The sequence below is a fragment of the Strigops habroptila genome, chromosome W, assembly GCF_004027225.2.
Source record: "Strigops habroptila isolate Jane chromosome W, bStrHab1.2.pri, whole genome shotgun sequence".
NCBI classification, from domain to species: Eukaryota; Metazoa; Chordata; class Aves; order Psittaciformes; family Psittacidae; genus Strigops; species Strigops habroptila.
Genome location: NC_044301.2, coordinates 28,743,736 through 28,765,211, shown reverse-complemented (window position 1 = coordinate 28,765,211; position 21,476 = coordinate 28,743,736). Strand labels below are relative to the sequence as shown.

General features: G+C 49.7%; 1 protein-coding gene across 1 annotated transcript in view; it reads right to left on the bottom strand.

Annotated features, from left to right (window-relative positions):
* The window catches only part of LOC115618994 (cyclic nucleotide-gated cation channel beta-1-like), a gene marked incomplete at its 5' end in the record, with an annotated part of 48,866 nt that extends 39,338 nt beyond the window's left edge, over window positions 1-9,528 (bottom strand). The window contains 6 exon segments of the mRNA XM_030511011.1: window positions 12-162; window positions 515-554; window positions 954-1,035; window positions 2,470-2,551; window positions 9,133-9,175; window positions 9,397-9,528. Of these exon segments, the coding sequence (XP_030366871.1) occupies window positions 12-162; window positions 515-554; window positions 954-1,035; window positions 2,470-2,551; window positions 9,133-9,175; window positions 9,397-9,528 (530 nt within the window).
* Window positions 9,529-21,476: the final 11,948 nt, after the last annotated feature.

Below are 21,476 nucleotides of genomic sequence, written 5' to 3'. Positions count from 1 at the left end.
ACTGTGGTTACCTGCTGCCATCCCCAGCCAGGGACCAAGGGACAAGGGTGACCACCAGCTCCGGCTGCACCTCGGCTGCTGCTGGCTCCACTGCTGCCGAGGTGTTCGGGGCAGCTGAAATGCTGCTCTTTGGCTTTGCCTGGGGTTTAGTTCCTTTTGTGCCTGCTCAGGTTTATTGGGAAGGAGAAGGGGGACAGGCAGTGCAGCAGTCATGAATTGTTGGGGAAGGGGAGCAAGCAAGGAAGGGTCACCTCTCCCATGGAAGGACAGGCTTGGGGGACCTCCTTGGCAGCTTCTCCCCCAGGGACCCAACCTGGGACAAGGACATGGATGGTTTGGGGACAGAGGTGGTGTAGAGGCCCCACTGTGATGCTGGGACCTGGTGTGCCCACCCCTGGGGCACAGGGACGGGGGCAGCCCCAGTGCTGATGCCTGCCCACACCCAGGTTCTCAAAGGTTCTCAAAGGTAGAGTGTCTCCTCTGAAAGGGCACCCAGGGAAGGGGGATCACTCACCTCCCACCGCTGCTTTGCACTTCTGCTCCTTCAGCTCCAGCTGCAGAGGGACAGAGGGACCAATGGATGTGGCAAAGCACTCACTGTATGTGGCCCCACACCGCCCTGGGTGGGCATGTCCCCTACCCCAAGGGGACCCACATGCACAGCCCCACATGCCCTCCACTGCAATTTTGGCCCCATTTCCTTGACAAGGACCATTAAACCCAGACACCTGGTTACTAGCACCAGCAGGTCATGAATGGAGGGTCCCTCCTGGGTGCAGCCAGGCTGGGGAGCACTGGGATGGCACCCTGAGGTCTCTCTTTTGCTCTGCTGAATTCCCCTGGGGTTTTCCTGGCCAGGGTCCCATTTGGGGTGTGGGATGAAGACAGGGAGCCCACTCCACCATCACATCTTCCCGGCAGCCCCGCAGCCTCCCACACCGGGCAGTGCTCACCTCTGGCTTCTTCAGCACCTCCAGCTGCAGCACCATCCTCTTGAAGCTCTGCACCAGCCAGTTGAGCACCCACACTCCTGCCCTGCCAGAGGGGAGAGCGGCCATGGTTAGGGAGCTCATCGCATGCCCCTCCTGCATCTCCCCGTAGGCTTAAATCATAGGTTTAAACTAACAATAGTGTGTGTGGCTTTAAACTAACATAGTAAAATACAGCAAACTGTTCTAATTTGCTAACATGTAGAGAGAAAGGAATGTTTGGCTGACAGGGAAAAGAACATCACGGGACTGATAACAACTAAGGAGATAGTAAATAAGACCAAGGATGCTAGCCTTCAAGATAGCAGAGTGGCACCCAACGTGGAGCGAGACTGGAACAGAACAGAAGTAAGGACATACTGTCAGGGTCCGACTGGAGAAAACCCCAGTGTCAGACTCATTTCCTTCATGATCCCAAGAGTGAAATTAAGATGCAAACGAGGTCAAGTACCGCAATTGATCAGTTGGTTTATTACAAAAAGACAATTATTATAAAAAGCAAATTATTACTGCAATAGGACAGATTGGAGAAAAGATAGAAAAGAAGCAAGAATTTGGGGTGCAGAGAGAGAGAGAGTCACCACTGTGGATCCAGCAGTGTCCCAGGGATCCGTAGTCGTCATCCTTGGTGGTGGGAGTCCTTCAGGGTCCGTAGTTGGTATCAGAGCAGAGTGTCCCCAAAAGTCCGTAGTAGTCATCGGAGGTGCCCTCCTGGAGTTGTCCTCGTGGAGGGTGTCTTCACAGAGGAGTCCTACTGGAGTTGTCCTCACTGGCGATTACCTTTTCCCCCTTTTATAATGAGTTGGGGGGAGTACCTCTGTTCTTAATGTCAGGTATTCCGTATTCCACGTTCCTGGTGGACCAGTTTCGCTGGTCTTGCAGCCAGCTCTTCAACTGCAGCAATTCTTGGGATAAGGGGCAGCAATTCCTCACACCCTTCTCCCAGGCAATGGACTCTAATGGAGTCTTATCTCAACTCCTCCCACCCATCTCTGAGACAATGGTCAGTGGAATCCCATCTAAGCTTCTCATTCCAATCTTTGAGACAATGGACGGTGGAGTCTGATTTCACTTCAGTCTCTCACACATACCAACTGCTAACTCAGCACTAGGACCTTGTGAGCATGCACAAGCACTGAGGTCATTCAGTAAACACAGTGAGGAAGACTATCGGTGACCACCAGAGACCCCCACTCAGCAAGAAAGCTCATGTGTAATTAGAATGCAAACATTATAATTAGTTCCTGGAGCTATCATGAATATGTAAATGATTTCCTGAAAAAAAAACCCCACAGGTGAATATGCATGAGTATGCTAAATATATATCTGCTGTTGGCAAGTAACAGGTGAGCTCACCTTTGCAAAATTATTTGCATGTGCGCCCAGCGCTGCAATAAAGAATGCTGCTTTCTAAGACTCCAAATTGACTCTTAGAGAGTTTCTCCAACCAACTTTTACAGTAACACCCCCAGGGACCCACCACTCCTCGGGGCCAGTATCTGAGCCAGGCTCAGGCTCACAGTTGTCTAGTTTGTCCTCCTGCAGATCAAAGGGGATTATCTCTGCAAGGAAAGCAGTACCATGGGCATGGGGGAAATCCGGGACCTGCACTGCAGGGAGCTCTTCATCGCTCCATCAGCCAGCTCAAGGGGACAGTAGTGCCGGCATCACCGACTGGGGAGGTGGGATGTGGGAGTCCCAGAAAGGTGTTAGCAGAGAGAATGAACACATAACCACTCTAAGGAGGTTATATGTGGTGCTTTATTTCGAGGCCCCGGGAACCAGGGGTACGCACCCAAATCTGGTTCCAAAGACCGTCACAACTCGCCCGCAATTTATCCTGTAAAGTATTACATATGCATCGCCTCTCCCAACATGCTGATACATATTCATGACTCATCCCCGCTTCGTATTATAATGAGTATAAAAGTCATTTCCATATGTTCTGCGCTTGCGTAGTGCCTCCTGGTGGTCGTGGGCAGGGGTCTCAGGATGAAGTAAGTAGTCTTCCTCAGATGAAGTAAGACGTCTTCCTCGCTATGTCCTTTTTACCTTTTAGGGTCCTGGATAAATCCCAACGATTGTGTTTGTGCCAGTATTCTTCTCTCTCTCCTTGACTGGTTCTTAGTACACAACTCTGTTTCTTAACACAATTAAAAGTTCTACTTGAATAATCTTTAAAGTACTGTTCCTTCCAAACCACTACCTTATAGGGATATCGCTTGAATAGTCTCATAAATCTATGTCCATATCCTAGGTACTAGGTCTCCCTGACCTAAAACACAAATCAACCAAATCAGTAAGGCTGGCTGCTATATATGTATGTATTAATTAAAACTTGATTAAACTTCTGTTAATCAAACGTTATGATTTCTAACATTTCCCCCCTTTGAAAATACTTCATTTTCTGCAAGTATTTTCACTCATGTAGTTGTTTCCTGATAAGTAGAAGGTGGAGGTGTTGGGTGTCGTGGATATTGTCAAGTCACTGCTCCAATGATTTTATGTGTCCAATTGGTATTCCGGGTTATCTCTTTTCGAATACAAAAATATACCAAATAGATTACAAGGAACACAAGTAATAGAGTAAACACTGTTTCTATGAGGGAATGAATCCATCCAGTAAGGTGGATTCCCAATCCATCAAACAATGCTCCTACCCAATTTTGACTTATTTCTTCTTTTTCCTTTTCGGCTTCCTTTTCAATTTTTCCCAACTGAGTAATGTCATATTCTATATCTGCAGTTACGTTTGGTATATCTACACAGCAGTGATCGGCTCTATCCTTGAGATATCCACAAACACCATGTTCTTTCAACAACCATTTCACTGTTTCCTTAGCCTGATTGGTGCGACAGGGAAAGGCTTCCGGCCATCCAGAAAAAGTGTCAACCCCTACTGACAAGTATCAGTATCCCTGTGTCTTGGGTAATTCCACAAAATCAATTTGCCAATAGTCACCCGGCTCTATACCTACTCTGATATTTCCCATTTCTACTTTCCTTTTGACTACTGGATTGTTTTTTAAACAAATTTCGCATTTAGATCCTATGGATTTTGCCATTGTTAACATCTGTGTAGAGATCATTCCTCGTTTTAAATATGTTACTAATGCCTCTGCCCCCCAATGACATTTTTGATGTTTGGTTTGTAAAATTGTCCGCATGATGGCAGGTGATACTACCACTTGTCCAGTAGTGGTTATGTACCATCCTTCCGGATTCAGTCGAGCCTTTACTAATTTGGCTAATTTAACATCTTCTTCCGAGTATCTTGGTCTTTGATTCATATAATTCTGTAATGGGCTTACCTTCGTTGGTACCAGGGCCATAACAGTCTGTACCTGTCGTGCAACTCGTCTAGCCATCCGATCCGCAAATGTATTTCCTTCGGCTATCTTAGAACTTCCTCCTTGATGTGCTTTACAGTGCATGATAGCCACCTGTTCTGGTAATTGCACAGCAGTTATTAAATTCAGAATTTCCTCTTGGTATTTTATATTTGTCCCTTGTGAGGACAGGAGCCCTCGTTCCTTCCATAGAGCTCCATGTATATGGACCACACCAAATGCATATTTTGAATCTGTCCATATATTTACCCGCTTCCCTTTGCTCAGTTCTAAAGCTCTGGTGAGAGCTATTATCTCTGCCCGTTGTGCTGAAGTCCCTGGGGGCAGAGCTTTTGCCTCTATTAGGGCGTTTTGTGTGGTTACTGCGTATCCGGCATAACGGACTCCACTTTCCACAAAACTGCTTCCATCAGTAAAAAGTTCCTGATCAGGTTGCTCAAGTGGGGCATCCTTCAAATCGGCCCTCGTTGCATGTGTATATTCAATCGTCTCCACATAATCGCGTTCTAATATGCCGTCCTCTGTATTTGTACCTAGAAAAGCTGCTGGGTTCAACAAGTTAGTTGTCTTTAGAGTCACATCATCTTGTTCAGTTAATACCGCCTGGTATTTCATCATCCGACTTGGGGATAGCCAGTACCCCCCTTTTTGTTCTAAAACAGTCATTACCATGTGAGGCACATATACATCAATATGTTTTCCTAAGGTCAATTTTCTTGCTTCTTGTATTAATGTCACTGTTGCTGCTACGGCTCGTAGGCACGATGGCCATCCAGCACTTACCGGATCCAGCTGTTTGGAGAAGTATCCCACTGGTTGTTTCCAGCTTCCCAGTCTCTGCGTCAGGACTCCCAATGCCAATCTCTGTCTCTCATGCACAAACAGCTGGAAGTCCTTGGTTAAATCTGGTAATCCCAGGGCAGGTGCTTTTATTAATGCTCCTTTTAGCTCCTTAAAAGCTTCCTTTTGGGACCCTTCCCAAAGGAAGGTCTGAGATTTCTGTGCCTCATATAAAGGTTTAGCTATCAATCCGTAGTCTGATATCCATAACCTGCACCAACCTGCCATTCCAAGGAATGTTCTCAGTTCGTGCAAATTTCGAGGTTCTGGAATTGCACAAATCGCCTTTATACGATCAATTCCCAACCTCCGTTGTCCCTGGGAGATTTCACAGCCCAAATACATTACAGTAGTGCAGGCAATCTGGGCTTTCTCCTTCAAAACCTTATACCCATTTAGTCCCAATTGATTCAGGATCTCTATTTTTACTCGTACACACAGTGATTCTTGTTCAGTTGCAATGAATATATCATCTACATATTGCAATAAGAGATATTGTGTTCTTGGTACTTGAATTTTCCCTTGAGTTACCCAGAGTTCCAATTCTTTCGCCAGCTGATTTCCAAAAAGCGTCGGGCTATTCTTGAATCCTTGTGGGAGTCTCGTCCAGGTTAACTGAGTCTTACGTCCATTGTGCGGGTTTTCCCATTCAAAGGCAAAGAGTTTCCTACTACTTTTGTCAAGGGGAATGCAGAAGAAAGCATCTTTTAAATCAATTACTGTAAACCATTTATATTTCTCCTTTACAGATGCCAACAATGTATATGGATTAGCCACTACCAGATAGATATCCTTTGTTATTTCATTTATTGCCCTTAGGTCCTGTACTAACCTGTATTCACCATTTGGTTTCTTTACTGGAAAAATTGGTGTATTATATTCTGATTCACATTCTTCTAAAAATCTAAATTTTAAAAATTTATCAATCGTTCTCACTATCCCATATCGTGCCTCCAATTTTATGGGATATTGTTTTATCCGTACTGGTCTCACCCCTTCTTTCAATTCCACTACTACCGGCTGAGCCATCTTTGATTTTTCCGGAATTTCTGTTTCCCAAACTGTGGGAATCACTGCTTCCTCTACTTCCCTAGGTATTTGGGCCTTTGGACTGTCCTTTAACACTAGTATCTGTCCGGACTGTGATTCCGGAACCTGCATAATCAATTCCCCATCTTCGAAAATAATTTTAGCGTTCAATTTTGATAACAAATCTTGTCCCATTAGGGAAACAGGACAGTCCGGCATGTATAGAAACTCATGTATCAACTCCTTTCCCCCAAACCGTAATTCCAGGGGTCGCATGAATGGCCGCACCTCCTCTCTCCCTGTGGCCCCTATTACGGTGGTAGTCTTATCCCCTATTTTCCCATACAGGTCATTTAACACAGAATAAGTTGCACCAGTATCGATTAAAAATTGTACCTCCTCTTCCCCCAGCCTTATTTTCACTAGTGGTTCACCCTTTTCCGATTCTAGTCAGCTCTGACTCCCATATTCTCCCAGAACCATGGCTTTTGCTACCTTGGATTCCCCGAAGGAGTATCCAGATTGCAGGTTCTGTCTCAGTCTCAGAGGACATTCATTTTTCCAATGCCCCTCCTGTTTACAATTGGCACATTGATTAATGCCTAATCTGCCTGATCCTGACCCTGGATTATTAAGTGTTCCAAATCCCCTTCCTCGCCCACGCATTATTCCTCTACCTCTACCCCTATTACCTGGGGCACCTTGTCCTCTGCCTTGTATTATAGCCAATAAATTTTGCTGCTGCCTCTGAGCACCGTCTTTTTTTTTTTTTCGGTTATTATACACTTTCCAAGTTGTTTCCAGAAGCTTATCTAAATCACATAACTCAGCACCCTCTAATTTCTGCAATTTCTTCCTGATATCATCCTGAGATTGCCCTAGGAAAATTAGAGCCAGCTGAGCCTTAGCCTGTTCCGTTTCTACATCCAGATCCGTATATTTCCTGGCCACTTCTTTAAGTTGCCCCAAAAACACGGACGGAGGTTCTGTCCTTTCCTGTCTGACATTATAACTTTAAACAATTTATTGTTCTTGGCATAAGCCCCAGTGGATTGTTTCCAAAGCACCAAATCTCCCGGGGAAAAAGGAATCTTAACATACACCGGTCCCTCTGTTCCTACTCCCTGATGGAGCGGCGCCAATAATACACTGGACGTTTGAATCCTTGCCTCTTTACCCTGCATATCTTGCTGTCGGGTCCGATGTGAAATTGGGGTGACGGGATATTCCCGTTCTTCTCTACATTCACATCCTTTATCTACTTCTAGGTTCTCATCATCAACGTCATCCCTTACTTCCCTGCTTTTTAGAGCAGGTGGGGCTGACGGAGCTGATGGGGCTGTTAACAAATCAAAATCATCATCCTCTCTCTGATGTTGCAAAACATTATTCACAGCCATGCATCCCATACATTTCTTCTCACCCACACAGCCTTTACATTGTTCACTCGATTTTGCACTAACAACCATTATTCCACACGCCTTTCTCCATTCATCATTGTTTCTTAACGTAAAGAACAATTCCACATATGGGATCTCGTCCCACTTCCCTTCCCGTCTGCAAAATAACATTAATTGCATAATCGTATCATAATCTAAAGTTCCATTCTCTGGCCAACGGACTTGATCCTCTAATGCATATTGTGTCCACCACACATTACAATAATCAATCAATTTCCCTTTTTGCATCTCTTGTCCAAACCGTCCCTCCTTCCAATGAGTCAAAATACACCCTAACGGCGACGACTTTGGTATTGATGACATTCCAAGCTTATTTCAATACAGGCTAATACAGACAAATTCAATTACAAAATATAAAAGTATACCAAATACTTTACCAGACCACTGTTTGCCTGAACCTGCAGGCTTTATACCAAATAATTTACCAGACCAGACCACTGTTGCCGAACCTGCAGGGCTTTCGCCACTGTCTGATGGACGGCGCCTAGGCTTCCCCTTGGAGCTCCGTAGCCCAACCACGCACAGCTTTTGCCGTGTCTAACAGGCAGGCTCTTACCAGACCAGAAAATGGTACCAATACCAAATAATAAAGCACCGTCTCTTACCAATACCGTTGGTCCGTCGAGAGCACCGGAGGTCGGTCGCGGTCGATGGCTCCCCGAGAATCACTCGGTGCCGGCTGGAGCTGAATCGATACGCGAGCCGCCTCAGCAATGCCCGCGAGGTCCCACCTGGGTCGCCAAAACTGTTAGCGGAGAGAATGAACACATAACCACTCTAAGGAGGTTATATGTGGTGCTTTATTTCGAGGCCCCGGGAACCAGGGGTACGCACCCAAATCTGGTTCCAAAGACCGTCACAACTCGCCCGCAATTTATCCTGTAAAGTATTACATATGCATCGCCTCTCCCAACATGCTGATACATATTCATGACTCATCCCCGCTTCGTATTATAATGAGTATAAAAGTCATTTCCATATGTTCTGCGCTTGCGTAGTGCCTCCTGGTGGTCGTGGGCAGGGGTCTCAGGATGAAGTAAGTAGTCTTCCTCAGATGAAGTAAGACGTCTTCCTCGCTATGTCCTTTTTACCTTTTAGGGTCCTGGATAAATCCCAACGATTGTGTTTGTGCCAGTATTCTTCTCTCTCTCCTTGACTGGTTCTTAGTACACAACTCTGTTTCTTAACACAATTAAAAGTTCTACTTGAATAATCTTTAAAGTACTGTTCCTTCCAAACCACTACCTTATAGGGATATCGCTTGAATAGTCTCATAAATCTATGTCCATATCCTAGGTACTAGGTCTCCCTGACCTAAAACACAAATCAACCAAATCAGTAAGGCTGGCTGCTATATATGTATGTATTAATTAAAACTTGATTAAACTTCTGTTAATCAAACGTTATGATTTCTAACAAAGGCACCTGGGATGCTGCAAGCTGCAGACTCCTGGCTCTCCTTACCCGGAGATACCTCTTCCTCGTCCTTGAGGATCTGGACCTCCATCTGAAAAGCCAAACAGACCATCACCCACCTGGCAGCCGAGGCGGGCTCATCCAAAAAGGGAGGGAGACCTGCCCTTTCCTCAGGGATGAAGCCCATGCAGGGCATGTTTAGTGCTCCCAGTTAGCACTGGAGAGTGATAAGAAGGAGGAAAAAGAAGAAGAAAAGGTAAAAAGAGCTAGAAGCCCAAATGCGCCAGACCGTTGCCCATATCTGTCACCTACCTGATCAGGAATGCTTGTCTCGAAGCTCTTCCCAAGTTCCTGCGGTGTCCTTTGGGCTGGGACTGGCTGGGGAATCACCTTCTCCAGCCCCTGGGAGAGCGAGAAGAGCACACTGCTCCCCACGATGCCAGGGAAGGAGGCAAGTCAGGCTGGGGACCCCCATCCCAGGCATCCAGCCCCAAAACCAAAAGCAAAATCCCAAGCAAACCATGCTGCATGCTGAAGGATGAAATGGCAATACCTCTCAAATACAGAGCCTGGGTCCTCAGGGACTGCAAATCCCACCCTGCTCTGAGGCTGGGGGAGTCTCCTCTATCAGATGGGGCCCTGGGAGCTGAGGGACCATCCACTCGATCCAGCTCAGTATCCTGCTGCCTGCGGGTAGTGAGGAGGAGTCTCTGGCGGTGAGAGGCCAGCAGCAGTGGGGGACACCAGGTGCACCAGCCATTCACACTGTCCCCAGGACAGTCCAAAAAGGTCCTCAATGTCCTTCCATCTCCACATCCTGCTTGGGAAAGATAGCACTGCAGTACAGCCAGAGCTGCATCCCCAGCAGTGTGACCAGCAGGTCAAGGGAGGTGATCCTGCCCCTCTACTCTGCTCTGTGAAACCCCACTTGGACCACTGTGTGCAGTTCTGGCGTCCTCAACATAAGGAGGACATGGAGCTGTTGGAGCAAGTCCAGAGGAGGCCATGAGGATGATCAGAAGCTGGAGCACCTCCCATATGGAGACAGGCTGAGAAAATTTGGGCTGTTCAGCCTGAAGAAGAGAAGGCTGCGTGGAGACCTCATAGCAGCCTTCCAGTATCTGAAGGGGGCCTATGAGGATACCGGAGAGGGACTCTTCATCAGGGACTGTAGCGATAAGACAAGGGGTAATGGGCTCAAACTTAAACAGGGGAGATTCAGGTTAGATATTGTAGGTAGTTAAGGTCTGGCGACCGGAAGATATTGCGCTGTACGGAAAGAGAGAGCCCCTCCCCTGATACTTTTACAAGCCCCCATAGCATGGAGAGGGGAATTGTGGGGTAAGGCCTGGCGATACCATAAAAGGCAAAAATTGTTAACCTGCCTTCTGATTGGATCAGCATAGGTACTTCCGTGTGGCCGAAAGGTATATAATGCTTGCTGTTGTTCAATAAAACGCTATTTGATCATCCTCCATATTGGTGTCTGTGATCTCTAGCCCTAAGCCAGGGGGTTGGCTTAGCTCTGCAAGTCTTGGCTGAAGCAACGCAGCAACAAGTGGTGACCCCGACGTGATTCGTTCGGAGGGCAGAGGTGTAGCTCGCGAGCATGGAAGTAACGATTAAGGTACTGAAAACTTTGGCAAAGGAATTTAAGATTTGTATCAAATCTGGCAGCGTTAAGGCGTGCCTGGAATCTTTGATTCACAGTGGGGTGATTACTCACCCTGCTCAGATATTTAATTCAAAAACTTGGCCACGACTTAAGCAGACACTGGTTGAGAAGGCACTGGCGGGAAAGCCAGAAGCCCTCGTTACTCTGGGAAAGTTGTTGGCCTTATTGCAATTGGCTCGGGAAGATCGGGAGGCATGGGAGGCGGCGCAGTTGTATTTGCGGGGAGCCGCGCTTGAAACTGCGCCTCCCACTATGACAACGGCAGTGCAGACTGGCGGGCCTGGTGGGGAGGACAGGGTGGAGGACAAGTTTATGGAGGAACAGCCTGAGACGCAGGCATTTCCTGTTACTGAGCCTGAAAAGGAGCCCCCTGCGACCGGTGCGCAGGGAGGGGCCGCACGGACGGAGCCCCCCGCGCCACCAGCGTATCCGTGGGGGGAGTTAGAGGATGTCGTGGCCCGTCTTAACAAGGAGTGTCTTGAAGGAGGCGCCGCAGTTAGGGGCAGCGAGTCTGTGCTGAATGGACCAAAAAATCAGAATCTAGACCCCCTAGATGCGCTCCCAGGCATGGTACTGAGGTATCTAGATGACGATGAGTTGTCAGACCTGGGATGGAGACGTGTGGGTGACAGTGACCTAGGACCCTTTGGGGCGCGGAAGAAGGAACGCAGTACCCCAAAGGAACAAACGGCGTGGCGGGAATGGCGGGGAGGTGGGCGTGAAATGCGTTCTGACTCTGAGTCAGAAAATGAGGAAGCTACGATGAGAGGCGTTGGACCTCCTCAGGGCTCGGGTGCCGGGGAAAAGAGGTATAAAACCCCGGGGGAACTTATAGAGGAACTTGACAGAGCAATGCGTATGCTGCGGGCACAGACAAAGAAACAGGGACGCGCCTTGCAGCAGCTGGGCGAACCCCCGCCCCCGGTGGCGCAGCCAAATTGGAACTTGATTGCGAGGGACTGTGTGCTAAGTGGCGTAACCCTAGAAGCCCTACCCGCGGCCACGCCTCCACAGGCGTTCCCTGTTCAGGTTGGGCCACAAGGAGGAGCTATGTGGACGCCCCTAGACGCTAAGTTGGTTCAGGCCCTTCACAAGGCAATAAAAGAGGAAGGTTTGTCGAGCGAAACCACAGCTATGCTGCTCGACTCCGCCCACGTCCAACCACTAGCCCCTGCCGACGCTAGGCAGCTGGTAAGGGCGGTGCTAACTGGCCCGCTATTCCTTCTTTGGAAGGAGGCGTGGTATCTCGACCTGCAAGCCCGCATACAAGCTGCAACGACAGATGGGTGCCTAGCAGGTGTATTAAGGCGGAATTAAAGGAGACAGATAACTGATACCCATGCAAGTTGTATCAGAATAAAACTAATGAAAATTGTGAGTTCTTGTCCGCAGGACTGGATTGTCGGATGCCCTCGCAACCCGTACGTCCCAGTGACGAATGAAGATGACAAGTAAGAGGATTAGACCTGATGTTTCTACAGCAAGGGGGAGTGTGCGCTGCACTAGGGGAAGAGTGTTGTGTATATGCAGACCACACTGGAATAGTAAGAGACACTATGGCCAAATTGCGCGAAGGTTTGGAAAAACGAAAGAGGGAACGAGAGACACAGCAAGGTTGGTTTACGTCATGGTTTAACCATTCACCATGGCTGACCACCCTGATATCTACCCTAATAGGACCAATCACAATGATTGTGATAGCATTGATTTTTGGACCCTGTATATTGAACAAGCTCGTTTCATTTGTTAAAAGCCGACTAGAGAGTGTTAACATTATGTTAATGGCACGCCAGCGATTGCTCTAAGACTGTTTCCGTTTAAAATTCCCTTTAGCTATCCCCAGTTATACACCACTACTCCCAGTTGTCCCCCAGTTATCTTTGTTTAGCGTGCCTTATATTCTCTATTTAAGCTTATGATGCATATTTCTAGATTGTTGTAAAAAATAACATAGAAATGGCATGCATTTACTATGTTTCCAGCCAAGTTTATGATATGTATTTTTAGGATTGTTATATCTTAATCAATTTATTTGTGCATAGGGAGGGGGGAAATGTAGGTAGTTAAGGTCTGGCGGCCAGAAGATATCGCGCTGTACGGAAAGAGAGAGCCCCTCCCCTGATACTTTTACAAGCCCCCATAGCATGGAGAGGGGAATTGTGGGGTAAGGCCTGGCGATACCATAAAAGGCAAAAATTGTTAACCTGCCTTCTGATTGGATCAGCATAGGTACTTCCGCGTGGCAGAAGGTATATAATGCTTGCTGTTGTTCAATAAAACGCTATTTGATCATCCTCCATATTGGTGTCTGTGATCTCTAGCCCTAAGCCAGGGGGTTGGCATAGCTCTGCAAGTCTTGGCTGAAGCAACGCAGCAACAGATATAAGGAGGAAGTTCTTTACTGTGAGGGTGGTGAGGCACTGGCACAGGTTGCCCAGAGAAGCTGTGGCTGCCCCATCCCTGGCAGTGTTCAAGGCCAGGTTGGACGGGGCTTGGAGCAACCAGGTCTAGTGGAAGGTGTCCCTGCCCGTGGCAGGGGGTTGGAACTGAATGATCTTAAGGTCCCTTCAAACACAAACCATTCTATGATTCAACCCTGACCCCTCACCGTTACCATGAGCAAACTACACCCTCTATTTTAAGTTCACAGGCTCAGTTCATCTTGTTTTTCCTAAATGTAACTGCTCATTTAGGGTTGTTTTTCCACAACCTTCCACACCTAGTGTCACATAAGGAGAAGTGCTTGTGAAGCCACAGCAGATCACGGAAACGGTGATGTTCTGCTCAGGGTCCTCTGCGCTCCCCCTTCTTTTTCATTCAAGGGATGAAAACCAACAGTAATTTGAGCAGAATTTGTTTAGGAGTAAGTTCACATCCCAACATGTGTATCAACTCCTCCTGCCCCTAGGCAACGGCTCTGCTCCTCACCTTTCAGCCATGGCCCAGGGACATGGGGGCTGCTGGGGCAGGAGGAGGGCAGCAGGGGCAGCCAACCACAGTGCTGGGGCTGCTGTGATGTTGATGGGGTAGGTAAAACTAAGATGCTGCAGAGCAGGGATTCAGCTGTCCAAGCTGTTTGCTTGATCTTTTTGGGTCCTCACCACCACCACCCCTTCTCAGTGCAGCTTTGGGCTGGGATGCAGCACCAGTGAGCAGAGCAATGATGCATGCCGGGTACAGGACTCTGCCTGGCTCAAACAGGGGATGTCTTCTGCTGCTGCCCCTCCAAAGAGCCGTGCTCTGCCCAAGTTGCCTCACAAAAACACTCCACTCTGCTCAACAAGAGGCTCAGGAGCGTCTCGGGCTGCCCCCACGCTGTTGCCCACAGGAGATGCCATTGAAGGGCAAGAGAAAGCAGATCCCTGAGCTCCATCTACAGCCAGGAGACTGCATGGGAGTTTTCATCCCGGGTTAACACATGATCCCAGTCCCACATACGCAGCAGGTTGATGGCTGGAAGCTGCTCAGCACTTGGCTTTTTGCATTAATCTCTCACTCAGTGTTTCAGTCACGCAGAATGCCTTTCAGATCCCGCAATCTGGGCCTGCCCAAAGCCTGGCATCTGAAATCCTAATGAGCTCATATATGATGTATGAGCTGACGTATGTCCTCAGCTCTTTGCTTGCCTCCACCTTGTGCAGGGCCAGGAGCTGGGTTTGGATGCATCCACAGCATTGCCCCATGCAGCACCTCCAGCCCCTGGCACAGCACGGGCAGGCTCAGCTCTCCTGGAGACCCCAAGGTCCCCAAAGCAGGACAAGGTGGCTATAAAACACCTCCCAGGAGGCCCAATGACCAGAAACCAATTAAGAAATTGCCTTTTACCTCCCACTGAGTATAAGGGATGAAGGAACTGCAAATGCCCCAGGAACTGCAAGGAAAACCCAGCAGCACCATGTGGCACAGCAGCACTTCCATCCGTGTTTCAGGACCTTCACAGGTCCCAAAGAAGACCAGGGTCAACGTACACCTCTGAGCCCAAACAAGCCCAGAGAAAACCCTCACGACAACCAATGTTTCCTCCCTTGATATAAGGTTTTGCAGCTGTAAAAGCCTGAGGCTTAAGCTTGTCCTTGGCCTGGGGAGGAAAGTGGGGGACTGGGACTGTTCCTCTGGCACACTTGAACAACAGAGGGGCAGAAACATTTGTGGGTCCCCAGAAAACTAGTTGCTGGAAGAAATAGTAATGATCAGCCTGGATTTGCCTGTGATGGCACAAAAGAGCAGGCAGCCATGTGCAATACCCTGTGCTGCAGGCACCAGCCTGTTCCACTGCCTGCATGCAACTCCATGGGTGAAGAGCTTTAGTCTCTGTGGGGTTGTATTTGGAGGACAGTGGACATGTGATGAGCCAGCCATATGAGGGCCTCTTCTAAGCATGCAGCCGCATACCAAGAAGAAGATAAGAGGATGTGAACCAGCCATCAGAGAGCTTCTTCTAAACACGTAGCCACATACCAAGAAGAAGATAAGTCTCCTCAAGTCTCCACTAGCACAAGCAGGGCGCAGACCCACCATCCTCATTTGGAGCAGGGAGCACCACAGCCTTTCCCTCCCCTCCAGCAGCAGATCAAACCCCACCACATTTACCCCACTCCATTGCCCTCGCAGCATCACTCCTCACAGACCTGTGCCCCCGCTGCAGCTCATCCTCCAGCTCCATTTCATAGCACTGACCCCCCCGTGATGTGTGACCCTGCAGACAGAAACCCCAGCCATGTCCCTCACTGCCACTTACCCCACACACTCCCTGCTGCCTCCTGGGAAGCTACCGCTGGGATGTGCTGGGCTCCTTGGCCACTGCAGCTCGCCACTGACCCCCCCAACCCACCGCAATCCGCTCAAGGCTCTGCAAGGATTAGCCCAGCACTGCCTGCAAATGGGATTACAGGCACCCAGCTGTCCTGAATGCCCCAGCTCACAGCAGCCAGCCCTGCTTCGGTGCAGGATAGTGCAAAGAAAAGCCAAAACTCAAGCAGGTTTGAGCATCCTCCACATCCCTGGAGCCACCAAAGCTACTCCAGGCACTCACCGGCTCAGTGCAAGCCCAGCAGCTCTGCAGGGACACTATCACCTCACCCAGGGCCAGCTGCACACAGGGATGCACAGACAAGCAGCAGTGGGGCTGCTGAAACCCTGTGGGGTGATGCAAGGGTGATGTGCCCTGGGATGCTGCACCCGCGGCTCTATGGTAACCCTGGTGCCGAGGCAGGAGGTAGCAGAGCTGGGCTGAGCTAAGCCTCCCCTTGCCGAACCTGACAATTGCTGCTTGATCCGTTTACCTCCAGGCCTGCTGGCTGCCAGCCTTTCCCATCTCCCTAATCCCAGCTGCAGTCACACCCTGGAATCCTGGTTCTGGCACATCTTCCTGCTCAGTGTTCAGCCCCAGGTTCTGTCTTTGGCCAGAGCCCCTGACCTGATTCCTCCTTACCCAGAGCTGCAGGTGTCCCCATCTTGGTGAGCAACAAGTCCCCTTCCTGCCTGGACCCAGCCTGGCACCTCTGCAGCTCTGATTCACAGCTAGGGAAACTGAGGCACACAGCAGTGGTCTCCAACACTGCACCTCATTCCCCACCCGCCAGGCCTGGGGAAGCCACCTAAAAGGCATCCCTGTATTCCTAAGATACTGTTCACTCTGAAGCAGAGTGATAACTGCTTATAGTTCAGCATTGGCCACTGACTTTACTGGCAGAAACAAGAATCAAAGGTGTTTGCTGTGCTCTCCCAAGCCTCGTGGCTCCCAAAGCCACACTCCCGAACTTTGCTTTCCATGACTCTGGCCAGCAGAACTGCTCCTGCCCTAGCAGGAATTGGTAGCAAACCCCCATGGTGGCCAGAAGATGAGCTCAGGGCTCCTGTACCAGCCCAGGCAGCACAGATCTTCTCGGTTGGACTTTGGGGTGGACTTGGACCCCAGCCCAGGGCTGGCACAGTTTAATGTCAGCAACTTCAGCTGCCCCAATTGCCCACCTCCAGGCTGGGGGCAAACCCACTGCGGGATGGATGCCGATCCCACACCAGTGCTGGGGGAGGCAGGGGAGCCTTGGCTCTGACAGCAGGGCACTAGGGCTGCTGTGGAATGCCTTGGAAACCCCAGATCACCAGGAAAAACCCCACCTGTGATGGGAGTGAGCTGAGCTGGGCCTGATAGCCCCACGTGCAAGCTCCTAGGGAGCAGCAAAGGCTCCTGGACAGGCACAGTGTTAAATGGACTTGCTGCCTCTGCAGCAGGACCAGTGGTGGAAGTGGCACAGACCCAAACCCCACAGCCCTCAGGGCACAGCCTGGCCCAGGCCCCACTTCGCAGGAGGCTCTGCAGGTCCCACCTGAGAAGACGGCACTGCCTAAAAGAGCAAAGCAACACAGGGACAGCTTCGAATGAAATTTTGCAGGCTCAGGCTCATGAAATCCTGCAGCAAGGGGTTAAAAAAACCCCCAGCATCTGCTGATGGCTAAACCTGCATCTCCTCCAAGGACACTCTGGAGACACCTCATCTTCAAGCCAGACCTGTCTACAAGGGTCTTCAACTGATTTCTGCTGAGACAATGCTGCTCCCACCAGCTGCTCCTGGTCCTACCCCAGCCAGAGCCCGGGCTCCTGCATGTACAAGGATTATACAGCTTTGCTGTGATTCAGGGAAATCAAAGATGAGAAATTAAAAGCCTGTGCAGAGCAGGAGTGGTGCCGATGCCATTTGCTTGCCTACCCAGAGGATACAGAGTATTATTTCCTCAAACCACAGAGTTCAAATATAGGCACTACTTGGGACTATCAGCTGCGGTTCAACTTTTCATCTTCCCATGGAAATCATCCAGCTGGGAATAAGAAATTCAGGTGGCTGGGAAAGATATCACCCTTCTGCCAACAGGCACCATCCTTTTCGGTGGCACTAACGCCCTCCCAGGGCTCAGCACAGCTGCCAGAGGGACCAGTGACCCAGGATCAGCGTCAGCAGAGGGGAAGGGGCCCTGCCCTCTCCCCGAGAGGGGGACATCCCTCCTCTTCCTCCTCCCAAGCACCTCTGCACTGTAATTGAAGGAGCTCTGAATGGAACAGTGTCAGGGTCCGACTGGATAAAACCCAGTGTCGGAAATATCTTGTTCGTGATACCTAGAGTGAAATTAAGACACAAGTGAGGTCAAGTACCACAATCGCTCAGTTTGTTTATTATAAAAAGAAAGATGATTATTCTAAAAAAGATAATTATTATAAAAAGATAGCGATAGGACAGATCAGAAAAGAGGATAGAAATTAAGCAAGCATTCGGAGTACAGAGAGCGCTAGTCACCACTGTGGATCCAGCGGCGTCCCAAGGGTCCGTAGTCGTCGTCTTCGGTGGTGGGTGTCCCCCAACAGCGATTACCTTTTTCCCCTTTTAGGAAGTACCTCTTTTCTTAATGTCACATACTGCACATTCCTGGTGGGTCACGTGCATCCAGTTTCACTGGTCTTGCAGCCAGCTCTTCAACTGCACGTCTGTCAGCAATCCTTGAGATAATGGATGGAGGAGTCTTAGCTCAGCTCCTCACACCTATCTTTGAGACAATGGATGGTGGAGTCTGATTTCAGTTCAGTCTCTCACAAGCAGCCAGCATGAAGGGATGCCATGCCACCTCCCAGCTGTGGGATCCAGGCTGAGCACTGTCCCCACTCTTGCCTCGGTTTCCCATCCTACCCCCTTCCCAAACCTCCAGCCAGAAGCACTTTTTCAGCGATCCAAACACACATCTCACCTGGCCTGGGTGTGGGATGGAGCAAGTCAGGTCATCTGTGGGTCTCTTGCTATCACAGGATGGGAGGCATGCCAAAAACCTTCTGATAAAGCTGAAACAGTCAGGCAAGGGGCTGGGGGCCTTGGAGTACAACATGCATCAGCTTCTTCCTCCTGAACAGGTGCTCCTGGCAGGCAGAGAATCTAGCCTGCTTCTGCCCTGAAGCCCCAGCTTTGCCCCAGAGGAGAGCTGTCCACCTCTAGCAAGAGGCAAAACCTGGTCTTGAGCAACCTGGTCTAGTGGAAGGTGTCCCTGCCCGTGGCAGAGGGTGGAACTACTAGATGATCTTAAGGTCCCTTCCAACCCAAACCAGTCTGGGATTCTATAATTCTATGAAAACCACACTGCAGACTCTGCTTGCTTTTGCTTTCAGCCTCTGGGAGCCTGCCCATACCCCATGTCTCAAGTTTTGGTTACCAAGTAGATGAACCATCATTTCTCCATCAAAAAAAAGTTCAGGGGAAAGAAAGAAAACATGATAAAAGAAAATATCAAGTGGAGCCAGACAGAGGAGGCTCCACTCCAGGAATCTTACACACCCACAGGAATGTATAAACAACTATAAATTTATAAGTAAAGCAAGCCCATTTGACACACAGAAGAGCGGGATGTGTTAATACAATATATATACACATATATGGAGTATCATCTTAGGAACACCCAGAGAGCAGTGTTAAAGGCACTGCAAGCCACACAAACCTCAGCATCCTTGGCCGCAACCCCCCATGGCCCCAGGGAACTCTGCCAGAGGCACGAGCACAGGTCAGGATAACCAAAAATTCTCAAAGCCATGTGTTGTGGTTTAAGCCCAGCTGGTAACTCAGAACCACGCAGCCACTCACTCACTCCCCCCTTCTTCCTCCCCCCACTCCCGGAGGGACGGGGAGGAGAATGGGAAGAATGTAACTCCCATGGGTTGAGATAAGAACAGTTTGGTAACTAAGGTATAATACAAAACCGCTACTGCTACCACCAATGATAATAATGATAAGGGAAATAACAAGGGGAGAGGATACAATTGCTCACCACCTGCCGACCGATACCCAGCCCGACCCGAGCAGTGATTGGGGCCTTCCGGGTAACTCCCCCTGGTTTATATACTGGGCATGACATGCTGTGGCTAAAACCATTGGTGTGTTATCAGCACTGTTCTCAGACTAAAGTAAAAAAGCACTGCACCAGCTACTAAGAAGGAGAAAAATGACTGCTATAGCTGAACCCAGGACACCATGGAATCCCTCAGATCCATGGCCTGGAGGGTTTGGAGATAAGCCTGTGGTCCAGCTCCCTCCTGCTGTCCTGCTCTCCAACCGAGCACCCCAGACAGACTGTGAGAGCAGCTGCTGTCCCCAGCCTTTGCAGCAGCTATTATTGCATCTCAGCATCATATGTGCAGGAACCTTCCACAGGTGAACTCTCCACCCAAGGGAGGAAGAGTCAAACTCTGAATAGCCAGGCTCTGGCTGCACCCTTGATTTGATGGTAAATACCCAAGGGAAGTGTAGAAAGTTCTCTCCTCCCTCCTAACTGCACGGCCAGGCTGGAGCACCCAGACATGGTCCCAAACCACTGTCAGAGGACGCTTTCCCCCTCGCCCCCCACTCCAGAGCATGGACACCAAGACCAGAGAGTGCACATCTTCCTACCCAGATGGCAGGGATGGCATGTGGTCCACAGAGAGCTGGCAAGGCAGCCTGGGATACGTGTGGTCCCAGTGGTGCCCATGTCATGGCCAACTCAGCTCAGCTGCCTGCCTGATGCCCACAGCCACTCCACAGGCATTCCCAAGGGAATTGAATGGTCTAATCCCCCTCCCCCAAGGCCATGACTTCTCCCCAGGAACGTCTGACAGCCCTTCACTGACTTAACCCCCAGCCTTGGAGATGTGACAAAGGGACCCACCATGGAAATGGACACTCTCACCCCAGCGCCTGTTTCCTACAGCCCTGCTCTGGCTCAGACTCACTTGCCAGAGCAGAGCTACACCATGGACATGATTTGGATGAGCCAAGCTGTTAAGCCAAAGGCGTAGCCCATGCCCAGCGGTATGGACAGCCTCATGGGGGGAAGGACCAGAAGCACCTACAGCATTCCAGCAAGACTTGGATCCCCAACACCTGACTTCATCAGCATTTTGGCACCACTTGGATCTCAGCCTGGGAGAGGAATTCGGGGCAGGGAAAAAGGAATTTGGGGTGGGAAAGGGGGAAGAGACCTCACAATCAAAATGGAAAAAAGGGATGAAAACAAAACTCCTGCTTACAAATAACGAATTGAACAAAGGGTGAAGAAGCCAAGAAGATCTTACAAAGGTATAAGCAAAATAGCTGTGGAGGGGAAGGGGCTGAGACACAGCCAAAGGCATCCTGTAGGTAGACTAAGGGGAAGTGAAGATCAGCAAAAAGCCCAGGTAACAGACTACCTTCTTCCTGGACCCAGGAAGCCAGAGGAACAGCAGCCCTAGAGAGCAGGACTTATCTCCTGGACAACATGCACACAGTTGCTGGCCAGCCGAACCCTCCCCAGTGCCTCCCCAGCAGCATCCTGTGCTTGAGCTGCCTGCGAAGAAAACAGCCCTTCGGGAGAGACCAGCCCCTGCTACAGCCCTACAGAGCATCCTCAGGTCTGGTCACCAGGCCTTGAAGACACATGCGAGCACTTGCCATGGGGCTGATGCAACGCCAGCTCCAGCACAGTGACCCTCTTGGGTGCTGCGGGGCTGTCCTGGGTTCAGCTGTAACAGTTATTTTTCTCCTTCCTAGGAGCTGGTGCAGTGCTGTGTTTCGGCTTTAGTCTGAAAACAACGCGGACAACACACCAATCTTTTAGTTGTCACTAAATAATGCTTACCCCGATCAAGGACTTTTCAGTCTCATGCTCTGCCAGGGAGGAGGGGAAGCCGGGAGGAAGCAGAGACAGGACACCTGACCCAAACTAGCCAAAG